The 21,114-nt window shown below is 39.8% G+C and overlaps 1 protein-coding gene across 5 annotated transcripts in view; it reads left to right on the top strand.

Moving 5' to 3' along the window:
- The window catches only part of LOC131942478 (serine/threonine-protein phosphatase 2A regulatory subunit B'' subunit beta), an 81,048-nt gene that overhangs the window by 40,817 nt on the left and 19,117 nt on the right, over positions 1 to 21,114 (top strand). For 3 of the 5 annotated variants that reach the window (XM_059302369.1, XM_059302372.1, XM_059302371.1), the window contains exons 4-5: positions 15,316 to 15,550; positions 16,701 to 16,948. In XM_059302369.1, the coding sequence (XP_059158352.1) occupies positions 15,316 to 15,550; positions 16,701 to 16,948 (483 nt within the window). Of the gene's footprint in view, positions 1 to 2,737; positions 2,890 to 14,341; positions 14,643 to 15,315; positions 15,551 to 16,700; positions 16,949 to 21,114 lie in introns of those variants that run through there. The other 2 variants (XM_059302373.1, XM_059302370.1) reach the window with 2 other exon arrangements.

Raw genomic sequence — 21,114 nt, 5'->3', positions numbered from 1 at the left:
GGGTAGCTTTAATATTGAATTCATGTTAGAAGGTGGGGTGGGGTGGGGTGTAATATTAGCATGGAGCTGATGTTAGGGTGTGGGTAGCTTTAATATTGAATTCATGTTAGAAGAAGGGGGGGTGTACTATTGGCAAGGGGGTGGTGTTAGGGTGTGGGTAGGTTTAAAATTGAATTAATGTTAGAAAGGGGGGGGGTGGATTATCATACAGCTGGTGGTAAGTCATGTGGGGAAAGATAAGCCTGGATATAGTGCTAGCAGGTGGGTTGGAATGTAATTATTTAATTAAGAATGTAAATGGGCGTGGGGGAATAAATAACAAATTATCACACGACTTATGCACTGGAGCAGGGGTCTCCAAACTACGGCCCGCGGGCCGAATGCGGCCCGCGAGGTCCTCTCGTCCGGCCCGCGGAGATCTTTTTGTCCACGGAAAAAACGTTTCTTGGTGATGGCTGAGGAACTTTGCTCAGAAAAATCACGACTTGCCTGGAAGAAACTGGTCCCCGGACTGAAATTTGATAGTTAATGCGGCCCTCGGACTGAAAAGTTTGGAGACCCCTGCACTGGAGTATAGAATCAGCATAGAACTAATGCTAATGAGGGTAGGATTAATACAAGTTAGTTAGGCAGTAGGAAAATCAGTATTATCATAAGAGTTGTGCTATCGAGGGTTGTTGTATTGCAGGGTTAACACTGATTAAATACTAAGTAGTGTGGGATTATCAACTTTATTCCTTCTGTCACGCTGCGAATATTGGATTGTTTCTCCGCAAAGTTTAAAATAAAGGTAAAAAAATTGATGTTTAAAAAAACATGGTTAGAAAATAAAAGATGCGGCGGTGTTAGGTTAAAAAAGACGGCATGAGAGAATTGTTGTGTAACGTAATTCATCATAACGGCCTATGTCTTTAGAGTGAGTGATTCTATAACAATTGAAGGTTGTGTATCGTAATTCATCATAACGGCCTAAGTCGTTCTATACTGCTGGGTGATAGAACACCTCGCTGTGTTGTAGATTAGTCAACAGGTGTGAAGCGAGTATGTGGTGTAGCGAGAAAAACTTGCACACTTTAACTAAGAAGATCGGGTCTCAGTATATGAATGAAAGAGTTATTAGAGCCTGAATTTTAAGCTAAAATCTTGTGTCTGTACTTACATTCTTGATGCGCACCGTTTAGTGTAACAGTGTCAGCTGTTTAGTGAACGAACGTCCAGATTGAAGTCATAGTTCTTACATTGTTTACATGCATTATTTGGATCGATTCGAGCGTACTTCCATGTCTTTGGTTACGTACTCTACATCTCGTGTTTTTCTTTTCATTTCAACGACAAACGACCAGTTCTTGTCTTTAGCGTTTCATTCATCAATCTGTTTAGAGACAGTCTAGTTGCTTTAGATACCCAACCCAATATTAATATAGTCTACAACCTACGGTATCCCAAGAAAACCAGCCCACTGACCCACACCAGCGACCCACTTGTAACGACCCAAGACATCCTCAGTTATCAACTCACGACCCTCTCAGCTACCCACACAACGTCCACAATGACCCACGCCAGCGACCCCCCTAGAAGACCCAAGACGTCCTCAGCTATCAACTCACGACCCCCTCAACTATCCACCCATCGACCTACGACCACCTTAGCGGCTAACCCATTCAGCTACCTACACAACGTCCCCAACAACCCACCCAACAACCTAGACCCCTTAGCATCCACAACGACCTACCCAACCACCTAGACCCCCTTAGCATCCACAACGACCTACCCAACCACCTAAACCCCCTTAGCGTCCCCAACGACCTACCCAACAACCTAGACCCCCTTAGCATCCACAACGACCTACCCAACCACCTAAACCCCCTTAGCGTCCCCAACGACCTACCCAACAACCTAGACCCCCTTAGCATCCACAACGACCTACCCAACAACCTAGACCCCCTTAGCATCCACAACGACCTACCCAACAACCTAGACCCCCTTAGCATCCACAACGACCTACCCAACAACCTAGACCCCCTTAGCGTCCACAACGACCTACCCAACAACCTAGACCCCCTTAGCATCCACAACGACCTACCCAACAACCTAGACCCCCTTAGCATCCACAACGACCTACCCAACAACCTAGACCCCCTTAGCGTCCCCAACGACCTACCCAACAACCTAGACCCCCTTAGCGTCCCCAACGACCTACCCAACAACCTAGACCCCCTTAGCGTCCCCAACGACCCCCTCAACTACCCACACAACGTCCCCAACGACCCTCCCAACAACTCACAACCCTCTCATCTACCCCACCCAAAGACCCATGACCCTCTCAGCTACTTGACCCATGTCCCCCTTAGCGACCCACCGAACGTCCCCAACGACCCATGACCCTCTCAGCTACTTGACCCATGTCCCCCTTAGCGACCCACCGAACATCCTCACGGACCCACCGAACGTCCCCAGCGACCTGGCCTCCATTGAATCCTAGAGCCTCTACTCCCCGATGTTTCCCAGTGCGAGAGTTTCCCCAGTGGCACGCGGCGCTGTTGATCCTGTGGTAGCCCACCGTTCAAGCGCTGCTCACTCGCCATCTAGCGCCCTGCAGGGGAGACAAGCAACCGGCTCTGTTGTGTTCGCCGTGGCTCCAGTAAACGCTTCCAGGTGGAGCATTTTATTTATAGACTTGTAGTTTCCCCACACATTCTTCGTCTTGTTGGATACATCAACGCTGGTGTTGTGGGCTTCTGCCTGTGTTGTGTCGTGTTGTCAACAGCTGTTCCCGTGGCATGTTAGTTGCTATCGATTGGAGTACATTCCTACTACTGTATTTCGATGAAGGAGAAACAGTTTTATATTTCATAAAAGGATAGAAAAATCGCAGTTTTTTGTTGTTGTGTAGGTAACCAAGGTGATACATGTGTTGCGTGGGATGATATAAATGTAAACATTCCATTTGTTTACAGATATAAGCTTGGATAGTGCAGTTGAAATGTAGACATTCTTTTTGTTAACATATATAGGCTTGATAAATCAAGTTAGAATATAAACATTCCATTTCTCATCAGATGTAGATCTCTATACTTGGTTAATTTAAGTGTATGTTGACATTTCTCCACTAACTATGACTTTTTTTTTTAAAAAAGCTTGTTAGCGCAATTTCCATTCTGGAGAATTGCGTTTATTAACTCGTCATTTCTGGGAATGGATGGATGAATGTATGGATGTATGAATGAATGTATGGATGAATGTGTGTCCGGGCTTTAAGTCGTATCTCCTCCTCAACGAAGCAATATCGATGACTAGTTCCAAAAGCAATTATGTTAAGCAAGTTACGAGGATGAACATAGGCCATAAAAATTACGGGTTTCTTTCATGGATTTCCCAGAAAAGCCAAAAAAAACTCGAAAAAAAGCAGTTTTTTGCCCATATCTCGGCAACCAGACCACTAAGCGACTTGAAACATGTACCAATCGATTCCTGCCATAATTTAGAACAATATTGCCGAAGAAAGTTTTCAAAAATATCCTTTCGTTCGGTCACAAAAAAAATTTTGAATTAATTAAAATTTGGACCGAATTAGTAGGCATTTTTTCCAACCACACCACACGCGTCATCACGTTCAATAGCTGCGCCATCGCGTTCTATGGCTGCGCCATCACGTTCAGTAGGCGCGCAATGGTTTTTAGTCATGTAACTCTATTGTAAATAAAACATGTAAAATACTGAAAAAAATTAATAAAAAACGTTTTGATAACTAACCAATGGTTTTACTAACCCTGCTCTTGATTTACGCTACGACAGAGCTATTTTTAGATAACATAAGGAAATTGCGCTAAAATTGTCACTAGACTTTTTAATTACCTTGTATTTTGCATACAACTAAAACTTCGATTGTAAGTAAAGCTAACATTGTAAAATATATAGATATAACTACACAGTTTGATTTTTTTTTTAACGTTGAAGTTTATTTTTGGACTTAATTTGTAGGATCCGATAAACCCATTATCAGTGAGGTTAAATGTTAATTAGTTTTTGATGCATGTCACGTGATGTGTTGATATCTTGTCTTGTGAGCGGGGGTGGCAATACCTTAATGATAATCTTATGGGCTACCTGTGTAGGTGGAAGAGATTAACCATAGTCCTTACAGGTGGGGTATGTATAATTACAATAATGGTCGGTATAGTTTAGTTTATGACTGAAGGAAAAAAAAAGGAAAGAATCCTCTTTAGACCTAGCCATCCATTGGGCAGATGAAGTAGAGTTCCTATGTTTGTTGACCTCGGCATACGAAGGGATAATGTGGTCAGCACTTTGCCCCGCCGCCTTTACTTTCCAAAACGTGAGTTAGGTATCCTTAGATATGGGTGTACTTAGGGACGTTCTGCTGACTTGAACCCGGATTCGACTTCGAGGCTTTTGGGTTAGTAGCCTAGCGCTCTACCTCTTAGGCAACGCCGTCCCATAGTTTAAATAGGCGGTAATATGTCATTGGTCTAGTTTTTTTATTAGTCATAATATTTGGTGGTCATGGGTCTAGGACATTATCCCCCCCCCCCCCCCCGGTAATGACACCCCCTCTAATTGATTACCCATACATTTGAAGTATGCCTATTCAGCGCAATATCCAACCACCTATCCTTGACTTCTCTAAATGATGGGGGTGATATCGTAATACATTTTGGGGTGGGGGGCAATGTACAGGGGATATTTGGTCGGCGGGGGGGGGGGCGTAATGGCGTGGGGGTAATGTCTTGCTCCCTGTGGTCGTATGTATCTTTAGTCCAATGCCTTGTCTTATTGGTCTACGTGTTGAAGAGTATATTAGTATGTCATATGCTTTGTTTCATTATCGTTCTTGGTTATATCCACGCTCCTGTTGTTTTCATTAAGACAACAGCTTGTCATCTATTTTAATTTAGCTGCTGCTATAGAAAAAAAAATGACAAAGCATTGATTTGATAACCCTCATCCAACTTAAACCCCTCAACAAACAGCTTTCAAATAGAATGTCTGTGTATGGAGATTATCGAATGACAACACTACACATGCCCTCACTAAGCTGGTTACCATGTAACTGGTGTTAACATCTCCTCCCACAATCCACCGCATGTTGACATACAACATCCTGGAAAACATTTCGCTTTTATAATGTTCATATTTATTTTTCGCGTTCAAAGGAAGTTAATTTTCTTTTGCTAATGATAGTTGAGTTTGGGGGGGGGGGGGGGGGGGGTGTCTTGTGTTTAAGTCATTGGAACACCTGTGTTGATATAGCTCTAGTCAATGAGCTAAAATTATTTAAAGTAGCGCCTGGGTTTTTGAATCCACGCGAACGGCTGTCGGATTTATGGAAAATAATGTGTTTTTTTAACAACGTTGTATGCAAGTCTGATTATCAAAGTTTACTTTTTTTTTAAACTGCTAACTTGAATACGGTACTCTGCATTGGAAGAGTCGTTTATAGAAACCTGCCTACGCTTAGAAAAAAAAACACAAATTTAAAAATGTATTTTTATAGAGCCAACTTCTGTGAATGACAGAAGGTAGAAAAAACAATATTGTGATCATTGAAGCGTAGCATCACTAGCATCTGGTAACATATCGAATTGAACTGGTTGAAGCACATGGTTATGTATTGGTTTGAACTGGTTAACTGACGGGTTATGTATCGCTTTGGACTGCTTAACCAACCAGGTTATGCATTGATTTGAACAAGTACTTACCTTAAGCAGACGGCGATATACCAGTTCATTCTTACAGCCTCAATGCAATGTTTGCTTACACCTGTATATACATAAAGTTGTAGTGAACAACGGAAACATTAAGCGTTTAATGCCCTTAACTTCTTTTAGTTTTATGAGTACAATTTACGTAAGTGTACAATGATAGTCCCTGTGTTGTGCTAGATTTAGAAATTTTGACCTGACAGAACAGTTCGCTCCCCTAATTTTGACTGAGTAGTTCCATCCCCTAATTTTGTTGGACATGACGGAACAGTTTCCTCCCCTAATTTTGTTAGACTTGACCGAGTAGTTCCCTCCCTTAATTTTGTTGGACATGACGGAACAGTTTCCTCCCCTAATTTTGTTAGACTTGACCGAGTAGTTCCCTCCCTTAATTTTGTTGGACATGACAGAACAGTTTCCTCCCCTAATTTTGTTAGACTTGACCAAAGAGTTCCCTCCCCTAATTTTGTTGGACATGACAGAACAGTTTCCTCCCCTAATTTTGTTAGACTTGACCAAAGAGTTCCCTCCCCTAATTTTGTTGGACATGACAGAACAGTTTCCTCCCCTAATTTTGTTAGACTTGACCGAGTAGTTCCCTCCCCTAATTTTGTTGGACATGACAGAACAGTTTCCTCCCCTAATTTTGTTAGACTTGACCGAGTAGTTCCCTCCCCTAATTTTGTTGGACATGACAGAACAGTTTCCTCCCCTAATTTTGTTAGACTTGACCAAAGAGTTCCCTCCCCTAATTTTGTGAGACAAGTTCCCCCTGAGTGTATCATTCTCCACTTGACTTGTTTATATTGCTGATGAGCTTGGCTTACATCCGATTGTTCCAATCCTTCCTTTCTCCGGGAATCTTCTCTCTCTTGTCTTGAAGGTATTTCCCCCTGTCTTCTACTTGTTTTCCCATCTCTGACTAGAGCAGTACCTGATGTTACCTGAGAATGTAGGTTCTTTCGGTGCACGGCTGAGTTGTTCAAATACCAATTAGTCTGGCATCAACTAGATTCTAACCCGATCAGCATTGTTCTGTCTACTTCACTCTTTATACACACTGTTGATAATACTTATCGGTGTATACACGTTTCCTAACTCATTTTAAATATTTTATTTAATCTAATAATGTAATAATTATGAATAAGGCGAGTCGGCCATAGGGATCGAATCGTTTGATACCTCTCATATTAAGGATACAGCTTCAGTTTTTTTGTTTTTTTTTTGAAAAATGAAAAATAGTTGTATGTTCATTTGTAGTTGGTTTAATTAATGCACCAGTCACATCTTCTAAAATTTATTTTATTTAAAATAAACCGGGAGTGATCTCCCCTAAACTTTCTCGAATATTCTTATATAACTTGGAATATAGACATGATTTTTAATTACTTAAACTTTTAAAAATATAATAGAATCTCATAGAAAAAAGAATTGCGCACCAAGCGAACGCCAAAACAAAATGTGCATAATAGTGCGCAATATTATTAGTACTTTATAAATTTACATGCGTTTTTTGAGAAATCGGAAATAGCGTAAATTAGTACTTCCGGTCAACGGAAATTACTCAAAATTTGACAGAAGGTAGAGAATTAGATCTTTTACTTACATGTGAAATTTCATTTATCTATCTAAAATACTACTCACGTTATAGGCTTTTGAAAAATTCAAAGTAGAAAAAGTACCTCTTCCGGTTATCGGAAATCGCTCAAAAGTTGATCAGGATCTACGATTTTGATAAAATACTTATATATGAAATTTCATCAACCTAGATGTAACGGTACTCAAGTTATCGTGTTTACGCACAGACAGACAGACACACAGACATACGGACAAGATTGCAAAATTATGTTTTTCCGTATCCGTGAGGTGCAAAACGTCTTTTGTTTTTTGCACGATTACAAGACTCTCTCTATACTTCGTATATATGAGAAAGTAAAAATCACATTTAAAAAATATATTTAGTCTTGGTGAGTCATATTGAGATCTACGGATCTTAAACTTAACTAAATTTTTAATTTCCGAACTTAAACTTTACTAGATTTTTAATTTCTAACTAATTTTTAACTAAACCTTTTCTAGATCTTCAACTTCAGAACTTAAACTTTGCTAGATTTCCAACTGTGTATCTTTAATTTTACTATTTTAATTTCTATCTTCAAATATTTTGTTAAATTTCAACTGCAAATATTAAATTTCGCTATTTTAATTTCCATTTGCAAAAATTAAATTTTGCTGCATTTTTACGGCACTAGATTTTTATCTTCAGATGTTATATTCTGGAAGATTTACAGTAATCCCATTTTTTAATGCCGTAATCCCATTTTTTTGTGTGCTGTAACTAGTGACTTTGACTTAGATCCAATTGGCCGACCCTCCTAGAACACCTGCCGTAGAGTGAGGGAATGTGTTACTTTGATGCGAGTGTCGGCGTGTGCCACTCGAACCTCAGATTGTGATCTACGCTCGTGTTTATTGTCAACCCACCGTCGGCTTTAAACACGTTCAGATCTCGTCTATCTCTTGGCATTTCTTGGGTAAACCTAGAGTTGCAGTTGTTTTTTTGTAACTGGTGAGGTTTTAGTGGAGGGGTGGGGTTGTGGATGGGGGTGGGGCAGTGATCGAACACCTGTTGTGTCAGCACTCGTTAACACCGTGTGTAAGTATGTATTGATCTGATGAATGGCGATATATTAGATCAATGTTGTATATTAGGTTGTTAGGTAAGGATTGGTATTGGGTTTGCTGTATTTAAAAAAAATGTTAGTACCATCTGCGTTTTAACAAGTTATCCTTTTTAACCCTGTTAAATGAACTAGCTGGAATAATACTTACTCGTTTACATACATATATATGTAGGTATATTTTGTAGCTTTAATCTGTCCATTTTTAAAAAAAGTGCTATGAGTTTAATGACTTGTAGCATAATAAAAAGGTGGTAATAAAACACTAGTTAAGTATTGACTTGTTTTGAAGCGTTACTACAAAATGACTAGTAATAAATGATCGCTTCAAAAGTGACGCGTACCCATATGTCTCTATAATCATACAGCGACGTGTACCAAATGTATTTAAAAAATGTGACTAGTATCGAAAAGTAGCTACTAAAAGTTACAGTACCTAAGCATTGCTACGAAATCGACTACCACACAAACCTCGATACAATAATGACTAGTACCCAAATATCGCTACATAATTCACTAGTACCCAAATATCGCTACATAATTCACTAGTACCCAAATATCGCTACATAATTCACTAGTACCCAAATATCGCTACATAATTCACTAGTACCCAAATATCGCTACATAATTCACTAGTACCCAAATATCGCTACATAATTCACTAGTACCCAAATATCGCTACCCAAGTGACTAGTACCCAAATATTGCACAACATCGTTACTAATGCGACTTTTACTCAATTCCAGCTACAACAGTGACTAGTACCCAAACCCCGCTACAACAGTGGCTAGTACCCAAACCCCGCTACACAAGTCACTAGTACCCAAACATCGCTACACAAGTGACTAGTACCCAACCATCGCTAGAACACGTGACTAGTAACCAAACATCGCTCACAAGTGACTAGTACCCAAACCCCGCTACTCAAGTGACTAGTACCCAAACCCCGCTACAACAGTGACTAGTACCCAAACCCCGCTACACAAGTGACTAGTACTCAAACATCGCTACACAAGTGACTAGTACCCAAACCCCGCTACACAAGTGACTAGTACCCAAACCCCGCTACACAAGTCACTAGTACCCAAACCACGCTACAATAGTGACTAGTACCCAAACATCGCTATACAATTGACTAGTACCCAAACCCCGCTACACACGTGACTAGTACCCAAACCCCGCTACACACGTGACTAGTACCCAAACCCCGCTACACAAGTGACTAGTACCCAAACCCCGCTACAACAATGACTAGTACCCAAACCACGCTACAATAGTGACTAGTACCCAAGCATCGCTATACAATTGACTAGTACCCAAACCCCGCTACACACGTGACTAGTACCCAAACTCCGCTACAACAATGACTAGTACCCAAACCACGCTACAATAGTGACTAGTACCCAAACATCGCTATACAATTGACTAGTACACAAACCTCGCTACACAAGGGACTAGTACCCAAACCCCGCTACAACAGTGACTAGTACCCAAACCCCGCCACAACAGTGACTAGTACCCAAACATCGGTACAACAGTGACTAGTACCCAAACATCGCTACACAAGTGACTAGTACCCAAACCCCACTACAACAGTGACTAGTACCCAAACCCCACTACAACAGTGACTAGTACCCAAACCCACTACACAAGTGACAAGTACCCAAACCCCACTACAACAGTGACTAGTACACAAACCCCGCTAGAACAGTGACTAGTACCCAAACATCGCTACAACAGTGACTAGTACCCAAACCCCGCTACAACAGTGACTAGTACACAAACATCGCAAGAATAAGTGACTAGTACCCAAACATCGCTACAAAAGTAACTAGTTCCCAAACTTTGTAACTAAAGTGACTTTTACCAAAAACATCGTTACTAAGGCGACTTTTACCAAAACGTTATTGAAACTACTAGTACCCAAACCCCGTTACCCTACACGAATTATTAAGCAACACGTCATGACTCAACCCACAGCGTCATAGCAACAATATACGACTCACAGGTAGGGGAGTGTATGATGCTACCCGACTCTGGCCTTGTATCTCCATCCTACTGCGTCTTTCCCAACACACCCACCCACCTACCCTCCATTCTCCTTATTTATTTTACCCAGCTAATCACAACCTTCTATTTTTTTAGCCTCGTTTGTGGCGTAATTAAACCTATAACGTGATATTTTTTTTAGCTTTCTTAGTAACTAAAGAAAGACAGAAAAAAATTTCTATCGGACTTGTGAGATTTTTTTTTTACTTCTGGTGTAGATAATTTAAAGAAACCTCAAATACCTGTTGGATATAATTTTCTAAGGTTTACCTGTGGTTGGGAACTTGAAAGGTGTGTTTTTAAAAATATCTGAGCAGTTTTTTGTGTATAGGTTGTATCTTAGAGGAGTTATAATTTGCCATACTCAAGGTTGTTTACATTTTAGCAGTGCAAGATCAAAGCTATTGAGAGGTGGAAGAGAGTGCCCTCTCTTATTGTGTACATGGAGAAGTGTGAGAGTGCCCTCTCTTGTTGTGTACATGGAGAAGTGTGAGGGTGCCCTCTCTTGTTGTGTACATGGAGAAGTGTGAGAGTGCCCTCTCTTGTTGTGTACATGGAGAAGTGTGAGGGTGCCCTCTCTTGTTGTGTACATGGAGAAGTGTGAGAGTGCCCTCTCTTGTTGTGTACATGGAGAAGTGTGAGGGTGCCCTCTCTTGTTGTGTACATGGAGAAGTGTGAGAGTGCCCTCTCTTATTGTGTACATGGAGAGGTGTGAGGGTGCCCTCTCTTGTTGTGTACATGGAGAAGTGTGAGAGTGCCCTCCCTTGTTGTGTACATGGAGAAGTGTGAGAGTGCCCTCTCTTGTTGTGTACATGGAGAAGTGTGAGGGTGCCCTCTCTTGTTGTGTACATGGAGAAGTGTGAGGGTGCCCTCTCTTGTTGTGTACATGGAGAAGTGTGAGGGTGCCCTCCCTTGTTGTGTACATGGAGAAGTGTGAGGGTGCCCTCCCTTGTTGTGTACATGGAGAAGTGTGAGAGTGCCCTCTCTTGTTGTGTACATGGAGAAGTGTGAGGGTCCTCTCTTGTTGTGTACATGGAGAAGTGTGAGGGTGCCCTCTCTTGTTGTGTACATGGAGAAGTGTGAGGGTGCCCTCTCTTGTTGTGTACATGGAGAAGTGTGAGGGTGCCCTCCCTTGTTGTGTACATGGAGAAGTGTGAGGGTGCCCTCCCTTGTTGTGTACATGGAGAAGTGTGAGAGTGCCCTCTCTTGTTGTGTACATGGAGAAGTGTGAGGGTCCTCTCTTGTTGTGTACATGGAGAAGTGTGAGGGTGCCCTCCCTTGTTGTGTACATGGAGAAGTGTGAGGGTGCCCTCTCTTGTTGTGTACATGGAGAAGTGTGAGAGTGCCCTCTCTTGTTGTGTACATGGAGAAGTGTGAGGGTGCCCTCTCTTGTTGTGTACATGGAGAAGTGTGAGGGTGCCCTCCCTTGTTGTGTACATGGAGAAGTGTGAGGGTGCCCTCCCTTGTTGTGTACATGGAGAAGTGTGAGGGTCCTCTCTTGTTGTGTACATGGAGAAGTGTGAGGGTCCTCTCTTGTTGTGTACATGGAGAAGTGTGAGGGTCCTCTCTTGTTGTGTACATGGAGAAGTGTGAGGGTCCTCTCTTGTTGTGTACATGGAGAAGTGTGAGGGTCCTCTCTTGTTGTGTACATGGAGAAGTGTGAGGGTCCTCTCTTGTTGTGTACATGGAGAAGTGTGAGGGTCCTCTCTTGTTGTGTACATGGAGAAGTGTGAGGGTCCTCTCTTGTTGTGTACATGGAGAGGTGTTAAAGTGTCCTCTCTTGTGTACGTGGGAAGTTATAGGTGTACATGAGGAGTAAAAGAGTGTCCTCTTGTGTTGTGTGTACATTATATATGGTTGTGAGAATGTCATCTAATGTTACGTGTACTGCTGAATGAATGTTCTACTGTTAGTTATACTGTAACATAAACAAATAGCTTTAATGTCTGGTCGTTGAAGGTCTTAGCTATTCTGATCCAACTATAAGCTCCTCTGTTTTCTAAGCATTTAAAAATTGTAAATATTGTTGTACTTGGGACAATGTATCCCACAGTTATGCAGGGAGAGGGTTTATAATACCATCATGTTCCTCTCTAATCATTCAGTGGTTCATCCTCTAGTTCTGACAAGTACGACGACATCAGTGTTGACAAATGATTCAACAGAATGACATTATTTAATTTTACTATTTATTGCACTACATTACGACGTCATCCTAAGACAACAAGAACAAGACAACCTAACCTAATTAAACACACATCATTACAGATCTATTTGTTATATCTAAAAAAGAAAAAAAAATGGTTATGATGCAACAGGCATTAAAAAAACATGCTCAAGGACACTAAATTTAGATATCACAGATATGTATAATGGGATGCTATACAAACCAAAAAGATGTAAAGAAACATTATTATACATAGAAACAATAGTAATGGAATGTGCATAACCATGAAACAGGATCTATGTCTTTTGTTCTATTGTAGCATCTGGTGTATAATTACATGCAGTGGTATTGGGGGTAAGGCTAATTTTACATGGACATTAATGCACTCAGTTAAGTGTTTTGGTATACACACATATGGTGTAATGGTTAGTGTACCATGTGTTAAGTTGTACGGGGTATGTTCTATGTTCGTGTTCAGTTACACAGCTGTTCAAAGTGGCAGGTGGTTTAGTCACATGATTTAGCTGGAACTGGGCTGATGAGTTTTCATTAAAGCTTCATTTTCTGGTGGGGCTTGGCGTGGGTTTTTTTTAAAATTAAAATTTTGTTATCACTAAAGTGGGGGCTTCAACAAAGTCATTTAGATGACACAACAGTGGAACATTGCATGAAAACTTGGCACTGATATTTCTGACTTACTTAGGGATTAGGGCGTTGACCCTTTCCCCGTCATCACAATCCCCAGGTCAGTTACACAAACACACCCCCAGGATTTCCCACACACCCCTCTTCACTTATCTATATCCTCCTTGTCTAGCTACCTAACTCCATCCCTAAACCTAACTGTAACCCTATTCCTAACCTTATCCTTAACCCTATAACTAACTCTCTTCAAAGCCTATTCCTAACCTTATCCTTAACCCTATAACTAACTCTCTTCAAAGCCTATCCCTACCTGTATCTCTATCTCAAAATGACGAGAAGGTAATGTACTACTGCAACGTTTTGGGTGGTGAGGTGGTGATGAATGGGATGATAAAGTCATGCTACCGTTATATATTGATGATCTTTATTTAACATGCTGTATGGTACAACACATCGTGCTGGTATAAATATACTTTACTATTTTTGAACAACTCAGGTTTATGTAAAAACAGTCTTCTGCTGTTTTATATCCAGTCTACTTGCAGTCTAAAATAATCTATTCTTAAATTCATAATCTCTCAAGTTAAGCTATAGATAATCATGTTATGAGAAAGCATATGCATTGCTTGACAATAACTGAATTGAAAAACGTACTTAAAGTAGTAGGTCGATTTACTGGGCAAAAAAATTGTAAATCTCGTAACTTTTATGCCCTTCTCTCCTCCACTTCCCCCCCCCCCCCCCTCAATTTGTTTCCATGCTGGTGATTTGTCCATTACAAAAGATAATTTTAGCTTCAGTTTCTTCTCTTGTAGATTGTCTTGTTGCTTGCCAAGGTAATCAGTAATTAGCTTGATTAAGCTTTCTTGTCTAGCTCTCAGTGACTAATTTGTAAGCCAGCATTAGAAGCAGCAGTTGGCAGGGTTAAGATGAATGAACAAAGCTTGTGTTTATTTGTTGGAATCATTTGTTATTCATTATTTTAAAACCGCTCTCGTATTTTTGGGTTCTTGTTCAGAAAAGATACTTTAGATTTATGCAATATTTTAAACGAGTGAGTATTTTTTTCAATGAAGTGATATCTTTATATTGACTGTGTATGATATTGATATCTGTGATGTGATTTCTGAAACCATGTGATGGATTTTATAAACAAAATGGGATTAATCAATTTCTGCCTTGTTAGAGGCTTTGGATATAAGTGTGTAGGACCAGAGGGGGATTAGTCCATTGAGAGATAGAGTTGTACATGCCTCAATGCCTCCACAAGAACACTCCCCTCTCTCCACTGTGTCTATGGCAGTAAGGAAAGCCAGAAAGATTGCAGGGTTAGAGTGTTTTAGCTGTGTTCTGTGTGGACACTCCAAGCAAATCAAGGTAAGATGTGGGACTGGATCAGCAGTGGCGAAAGTCTTTGATGGTGAGGCTCTAGCCTATAACAAAATACACTGATTTTCAATTATTTTTTGGTTGGGGTGACTGGTTTATTTTTACAAAAATTAAACCCGGCTTTGAAAATTGTTTATCTGCTCACTGCCTGCTGTAGGGTAGGGTAGAATGTTGCTCAACTTTGTCTTATTTATCAAAACTACGCCTGTCTTAACAGTGGTTCTTAACCTTTTGGAGGTACCAAACCCCACTAGTTTGATATGCGCATTCACCAAACTCTTTTTAATAGCAAGATCTTACTGCATTGACAAATTCTGATTGCCAATTATGAGTTAGGTGTGTGTCTTTGCCTTCTTGGGGTTTGATCAAACCTCGTTTAAGAACCCCTGCCCCCAGGACTTTCATAATCTTTCAAAATTTTGTTTTATTATTAAACACAACAAAAATTTAGCATCAAAATTATTTTGTAACCAAATTTTAAAATGTAAATTTCATGTTAAGCCAAAGCTGTTCTAAGTTTTGGTGGCTTATCTGGCCACTGAGAGTTGTACTAACAAATGGCAATGCTGTTTACTGTCCAGAAAAATGGGCCAGAAAGTATATAATTGACACATTGAGAGCTACAAAACAGTCTTAGATGTGTGTCACCTTATCTCCCCAGCCTGTGATCAATGCTGGCACCAAGGATAAAGATGTCGGCATCACCTCAGGGACAGCTGTGGAACCCGCCAAGGTGCGCCAAGGGACGGGGCTGAAGGATACCATCCCCTCCCACAACAACGGTGACGGCTTGTCCAACTCCACCCCGGAGCTGTACCCAGGCACACGCAAGCTGCCTAGTAAAGAAGATGATGTGCAGCAGCCATTTCCTGCCCCAAGACAGTCTGTGCTTAAAGGTGAGGACCTTGATTGTATGTAGGAGAAATTTAATTGTGATAGTACATTACATCAACCAATGCTTTATTAATTTCTCATGTAAATCATGGTGCACTAGCATTAAAAAAATGATATCCTTTAAACCTGGTGGTCCTCAGGGCAGGTGGAGTAGAGTTTGTTTTCTATTACATCGGCTCATGCCCCGCTGCCTTTACTTTTCCTAACGTGAACCAGATATACATTAGAGCTGGGTGAACTCAGGGAAATCCTACGGACTCAAAACTGGGATCCGAACTCAAAACTTTTGGGTTAGCAGTTGTATGATCTACCATCAAACCATGCTCTCCCATAATGTATTAGTATAGCTAAGAAAATGTATTTCCTTTCTTTATGTAGTCCTTGTTTTGGTAGTTTGTTTACAATGGGACATAGAACATCATAAATAAGTGATGTCACACCTAGAAGGAAAATTCAGATTTCTTTCATGATTGCTGTACTTTGGGGGTTTTTTTTTGTATAACAAAACATATTTGATATTTAAAAAAAAAATTGCTGAAACACGTGTTGAACATAGTGGTGTCATTGACCAGTGGTGTCATTGACCGGTAAGTGGTGGGGTAAAAAGCTATAAAAGTTTGTTTGACAACTTTTATGGCAAGTCGCTAAACTTTTGTTATGAGATAATGGAAGTATGGAAGTAAATTTTCATATACAACAAAGCCATCATTATATTTAGAATTTTGTAGCTGCTTACAGATATCTTTTGAATAGGGTGCTAAAAGTGTCAAGAGAATTATGCTTAGCTTTAGTTGTCTTATACGTATAATGTGTGAAAAAGATTATGTGTTTATTTAGATACCTCAGCTGTCAAAAATATTAACAAAATTATGTTTACACTTAGATACCACAGATGTCAAAAATATTAACAAAATTATGTTTACACTTAGATACCACAGATGTCAAAAATATTAACAAAATTATGTTTGCACTTAGATACCACAGATGTCAAAAATATTGAAAAAAATAATGTTTATATTTTGACTTATCAGATTCAAAAATATTAACAAAATTGTTTATTTTTGACACCTCAGATGTGAAAAGTATTAACAAAATTATTTATTTTTAGACACCTCAGATGTGAAAAGTATGAACAAAATTGATTATTTTTAGAAACCTCAGATGTCAAAAGTATCAACAAAATCGCCAGCGATGTACGAGACAACAACAAAGAAAACAGGCAGAAGAAGCAGCGCAGTAGCCGGCAAATCTTTAATGTCCACATACCCCAGTTCTACTTCCCCTCTGGGAAGCCAGGGAATGGGGCGGAGCTGGACAACATTCTGCAGCGTGTGGCGCTGGAGTTTAACACACTGGATGGGGGCAAGGCTTACAAGCAACAGATGGCTGCCATCACTAAGGTGAGTGGGTCAAGTTCAGTCAGGGAAGTTTGTGTGGAGTGTTGTGTTTGCGTTTGGAATGGGGTGGTCAAATGGTAGAGCATTTGGGTGCTATCACTAAGGTGAGTGGGTCAAGGTCAGGGGAGTTTGTGTGGTCAAATGGTAGAGCATTTGGCTGCCATCACTAAGGTGAGTGGGTCAAGTTCAGGGGAGTTTGGGTGGTCAAATGGTAAAGCATTTGGCTGCCTTCACTAAGGTGAGTAGGTCAAGTTCAGGGGAGTTTGGGTGGTCAAATGGTAGAGCATTTGGCTGCCATCACTAAGGTGAGTGGGTCAAGGTCAGGGGAGTTTGGGTGGTCAAATGGTAGAGCATTTGGCTGCCATCACTAAGGTGAGTGGGTCAAGGTCAGGGGAGTTTGGGTGGTCAAATGGTAGAGCATTTGGCTGCCATCACTAAGGTGAGTGGGTCAAGGTCAGGGGAGTTTGGGTGGTCAAATGGTAGAGCATTTGGCTGCCCTCATTTCATATCAATGAACTCTACTTCATCTGCCTAATGGATCACCAGGTCTAAAAAGAATCTTCACTATATTTGTTTCAAGTGCTTGTGGGAGAAATTCTGTTAGGTAGGCCGATAGCGCTTTGTGGGGTAATCTAGGTAGTAATTCTTACAAAATTGAAGGGAACAAATACGAGCAACAAATTTACACAATAAACTTTGACTTGCCAGTCATATGGCTGGGTCACATAAGTATGTTTGTCACATGACCAAGTCACATAAATATACATCTGGTCACAGAATCTTTTAAGCATACAAGCCACATATACATGTCACATGACCAAGTCATAAAAGTAAACAAGTTGGCTTGAAATATGGCTGTATCAGAAAAACCTTATTCTGCTATTAATTCCTAATTATATAAGTCACTTGAAAACTGCTTGAAAGTAGATGACTGAGTATATTTTATTTTGGGCCAGACACCACATATCAGAAACCACAGATGATTAACATACCCAGACACCACGTATGATTAACATACCCAGACACCATGTATGATTAACACAGCCAGACACCATGTATGATTAACATACCCAGACACCACGTATGATTAACATACCCAGACACCACATATGATTAACACAGCCAGACACCATGTATGATTAACATACCCAGACACCACGTATGATTAACATACCCAGACACCATGTATGATTAACACAGCCAGACACCATGTATGATTAACATACCCAGACACCACGTATGATTAACATACCCAGACACCACATATGATTAACACAGCCAGACACCATGTATGATTAACATACCCAGACACCACGTATGATTAACATACCCAGACACCATGTATGATTAACACAGCCAGACACCATGTATGATTAACATACCCAGACACCACGTATGATTAACATACCCAGACACCACATATGATTAACACAGCCAGACACCATGTATGATTAACATACCCAGACACCACATATGATTAACACAGCTAGACACCACGTATGATTAACACAGTCAGACACCACATATGATTAACATACCTAGACACCACATATGATTAACACAGCTAGACACCACGTATGATTAACATACCCAGACACCATGTATGATTAACACAGCCAGACACCATGTATGATTAAGATACCCAGACACCACGTATGATTAACATACCCAGACACCACATATGATTAACACAGCCAGACACCATGTATGATTAACATACCCAGACACCACATATGATTAACACAGCCAGACACCACGTATGATTAACACAGCCAGACACCACGTATGATTAACACAGCTAGACACCACATATGATTAACACAGCTAGACACCACATATGATTAACACAGCCAGCCACCACATATGATTAACACAGCCAGACACCACGTATGATTAACACAGCCAGACACCACGTATGATTAACACAGCCAGACACCACGTATGATTAACACAGCTAGACACCACATATGATTAACACAGCTAGACACCACATATGATTAACACAGCCAGCCACCACATATGATTAACACAGCCAGACACCACGTATGATTAACACAGCTAGACACCATGTATGATTAACATACCCAGACACCACGTATGATTAACACAGCTAGACACCACGTATGATTAACACAGCTAGACACCATGTATGATTAACATACCCAGACACCATGTATGATTAACATACCCAGACACCACGTATGATTAACACAGCTAGACACCACATATGATTAACACAGCCAGACACCATGTATGATTAACATACCCAGACACCACGTATGATTAACACAGCTAGACACCACGTATGATTAACATACCCAGACACCATGTATGATTAACATACCCAGACACCATGTATGATTAACATACCCAGACACAATGTATGATTAACATACCCAGACACCACATATGATTAACACAGCCAGACACCACATATGATTAACACAGCCAGACACAATGTATGATTAACATACCCAGACACCATGTATGATTAACATACCTAGACACCACATATGATTAACACAGCCAGCCACCACATATGATTAACACAGCCAGACACCACATATGATTAACACAGCTAGACACAATGTATGATTAACACAGCCAGACACCACATATGATTAACACAGCTAGACACCACATATGATTAACACAGCCAGACACCACATATGATTAACACAGCTAGACACAATGTATGATTAACACAGCTAGACACCACGTATGATTAACACAGCCAGACACAATGTATGATTAACACAGCTAGACACCACGTATGATTAACACAGCTAGACACAATGTATGATTAACACAGCTAGACACCACGTATGATTAACACAGCTAGACACCATGTTATGATTAATATTGCCATGAGTGTTCTTTAAAGCATCCAACTAAAAAAGCCAAGTTACCCTAACCTATATCTGACACCCAGACATCATTAACTTTATATTTTTCTTGACATTTAATAAAAAGGGTTGGATCTTGTACATGCATAGAGTGCACACATGTTAGCTAGACATCCTACTTGATGGATTCACCTCTTCCATCAGGTTTATTTTAATCCACTTGAGCAACTATATATCCAATCATTTTATAAATCCATTATGTGTATTATACAGTCCATAGAGTTTTGTTTTAATTTACTTAATTGGCAATTTTTTTTATCAACTTGATTATAATTTACATGTTTAAAAAAGATGAAGCTGTTTGATAGATTATGTTTCATCATTCAGTTTCTTAAACTCCACATGGATATATATATATATATATATATATATATATATATATATATATATATATATATATATATATATATATATATATATATTGCGGTATAAAACATTTTTTTTAAACCCACTGGATGGTTTATATACACATCATTCAAATCTGTTATAAAGGTTGTATTACATAATTAAGCCATTTACAAACATCACCTGACAACTTTCTGACACCTACAAAAAAATTTGGGATGGAAAATGTTTAATTTCAAACCCCCTCCCCCCTCATCCTGGGGTATCAGTCTTGTCAGGGTGCACTTCCTGTTGCCGTGATAACTTTTTATCTACCCCAGGAATGTGCTGCAGTAGTTTATATTTTCATAGATTGAACTTTTTTTTTTAAAACAAGACAGCCTGATTATATGAAATAAATTCAAGTATTGGTTGATGTTTAAATAATTTTGCTTCATTCTTTTGCTTATACATTAACTAGCTATATCAGAAAAATTCTTAATATTTGAGGATTAAAAAAAGATCAATGGTTAAAGTGGATGGAAGTTAGTATAATGTCAGTAATTGTTCCACCTGCCTTTAATTTTCTAAAGATTATAGTTAAACAAATAATTCACACTTTCTAATTGTCTCTGTATGTTAAATGTAAAATTAAACAAATATTTGTAGCTCTGACATAATTGCTCTGAAAATATTAAATAGCTAGATGTAATATACATGCAGGTATTTATACCATACTAAGCCTTAATAATGTTGATAACTAGTTGTTATACATATGCAGGTTTTTATATAGTACTAAGCCCTAACAACGTTGACAGTTAATGCATGCAAGTATTTCTATTATACTAACCCTAATAATGTTAAATAGCTAGTTGTAATACACTGACCGCTATTGATACTGTACAATGCAAGTTTTATACTAGTAAAGCAAGTTTTATA

The sequence above is a fragment of the Physella acuta genome, unplaced genomic scaffold (assembly GCF_028476545.2).
Source record: "Physella acuta isolate Inbredline_101_S28 unplaced genomic scaffold, ASM2847654v3 ptg000407l, whole genome shotgun sequence".
NCBI classification, from domain to species: domain Eukaryota; kingdom Metazoa; phylum Mollusca; class Gastropoda; family Physidae; genus Physella; species Physella acuta.
Note: the sequence above shows the minus strand (reverse complement) of the source record. Positions and strands in the feature narration are given on the sequence as shown.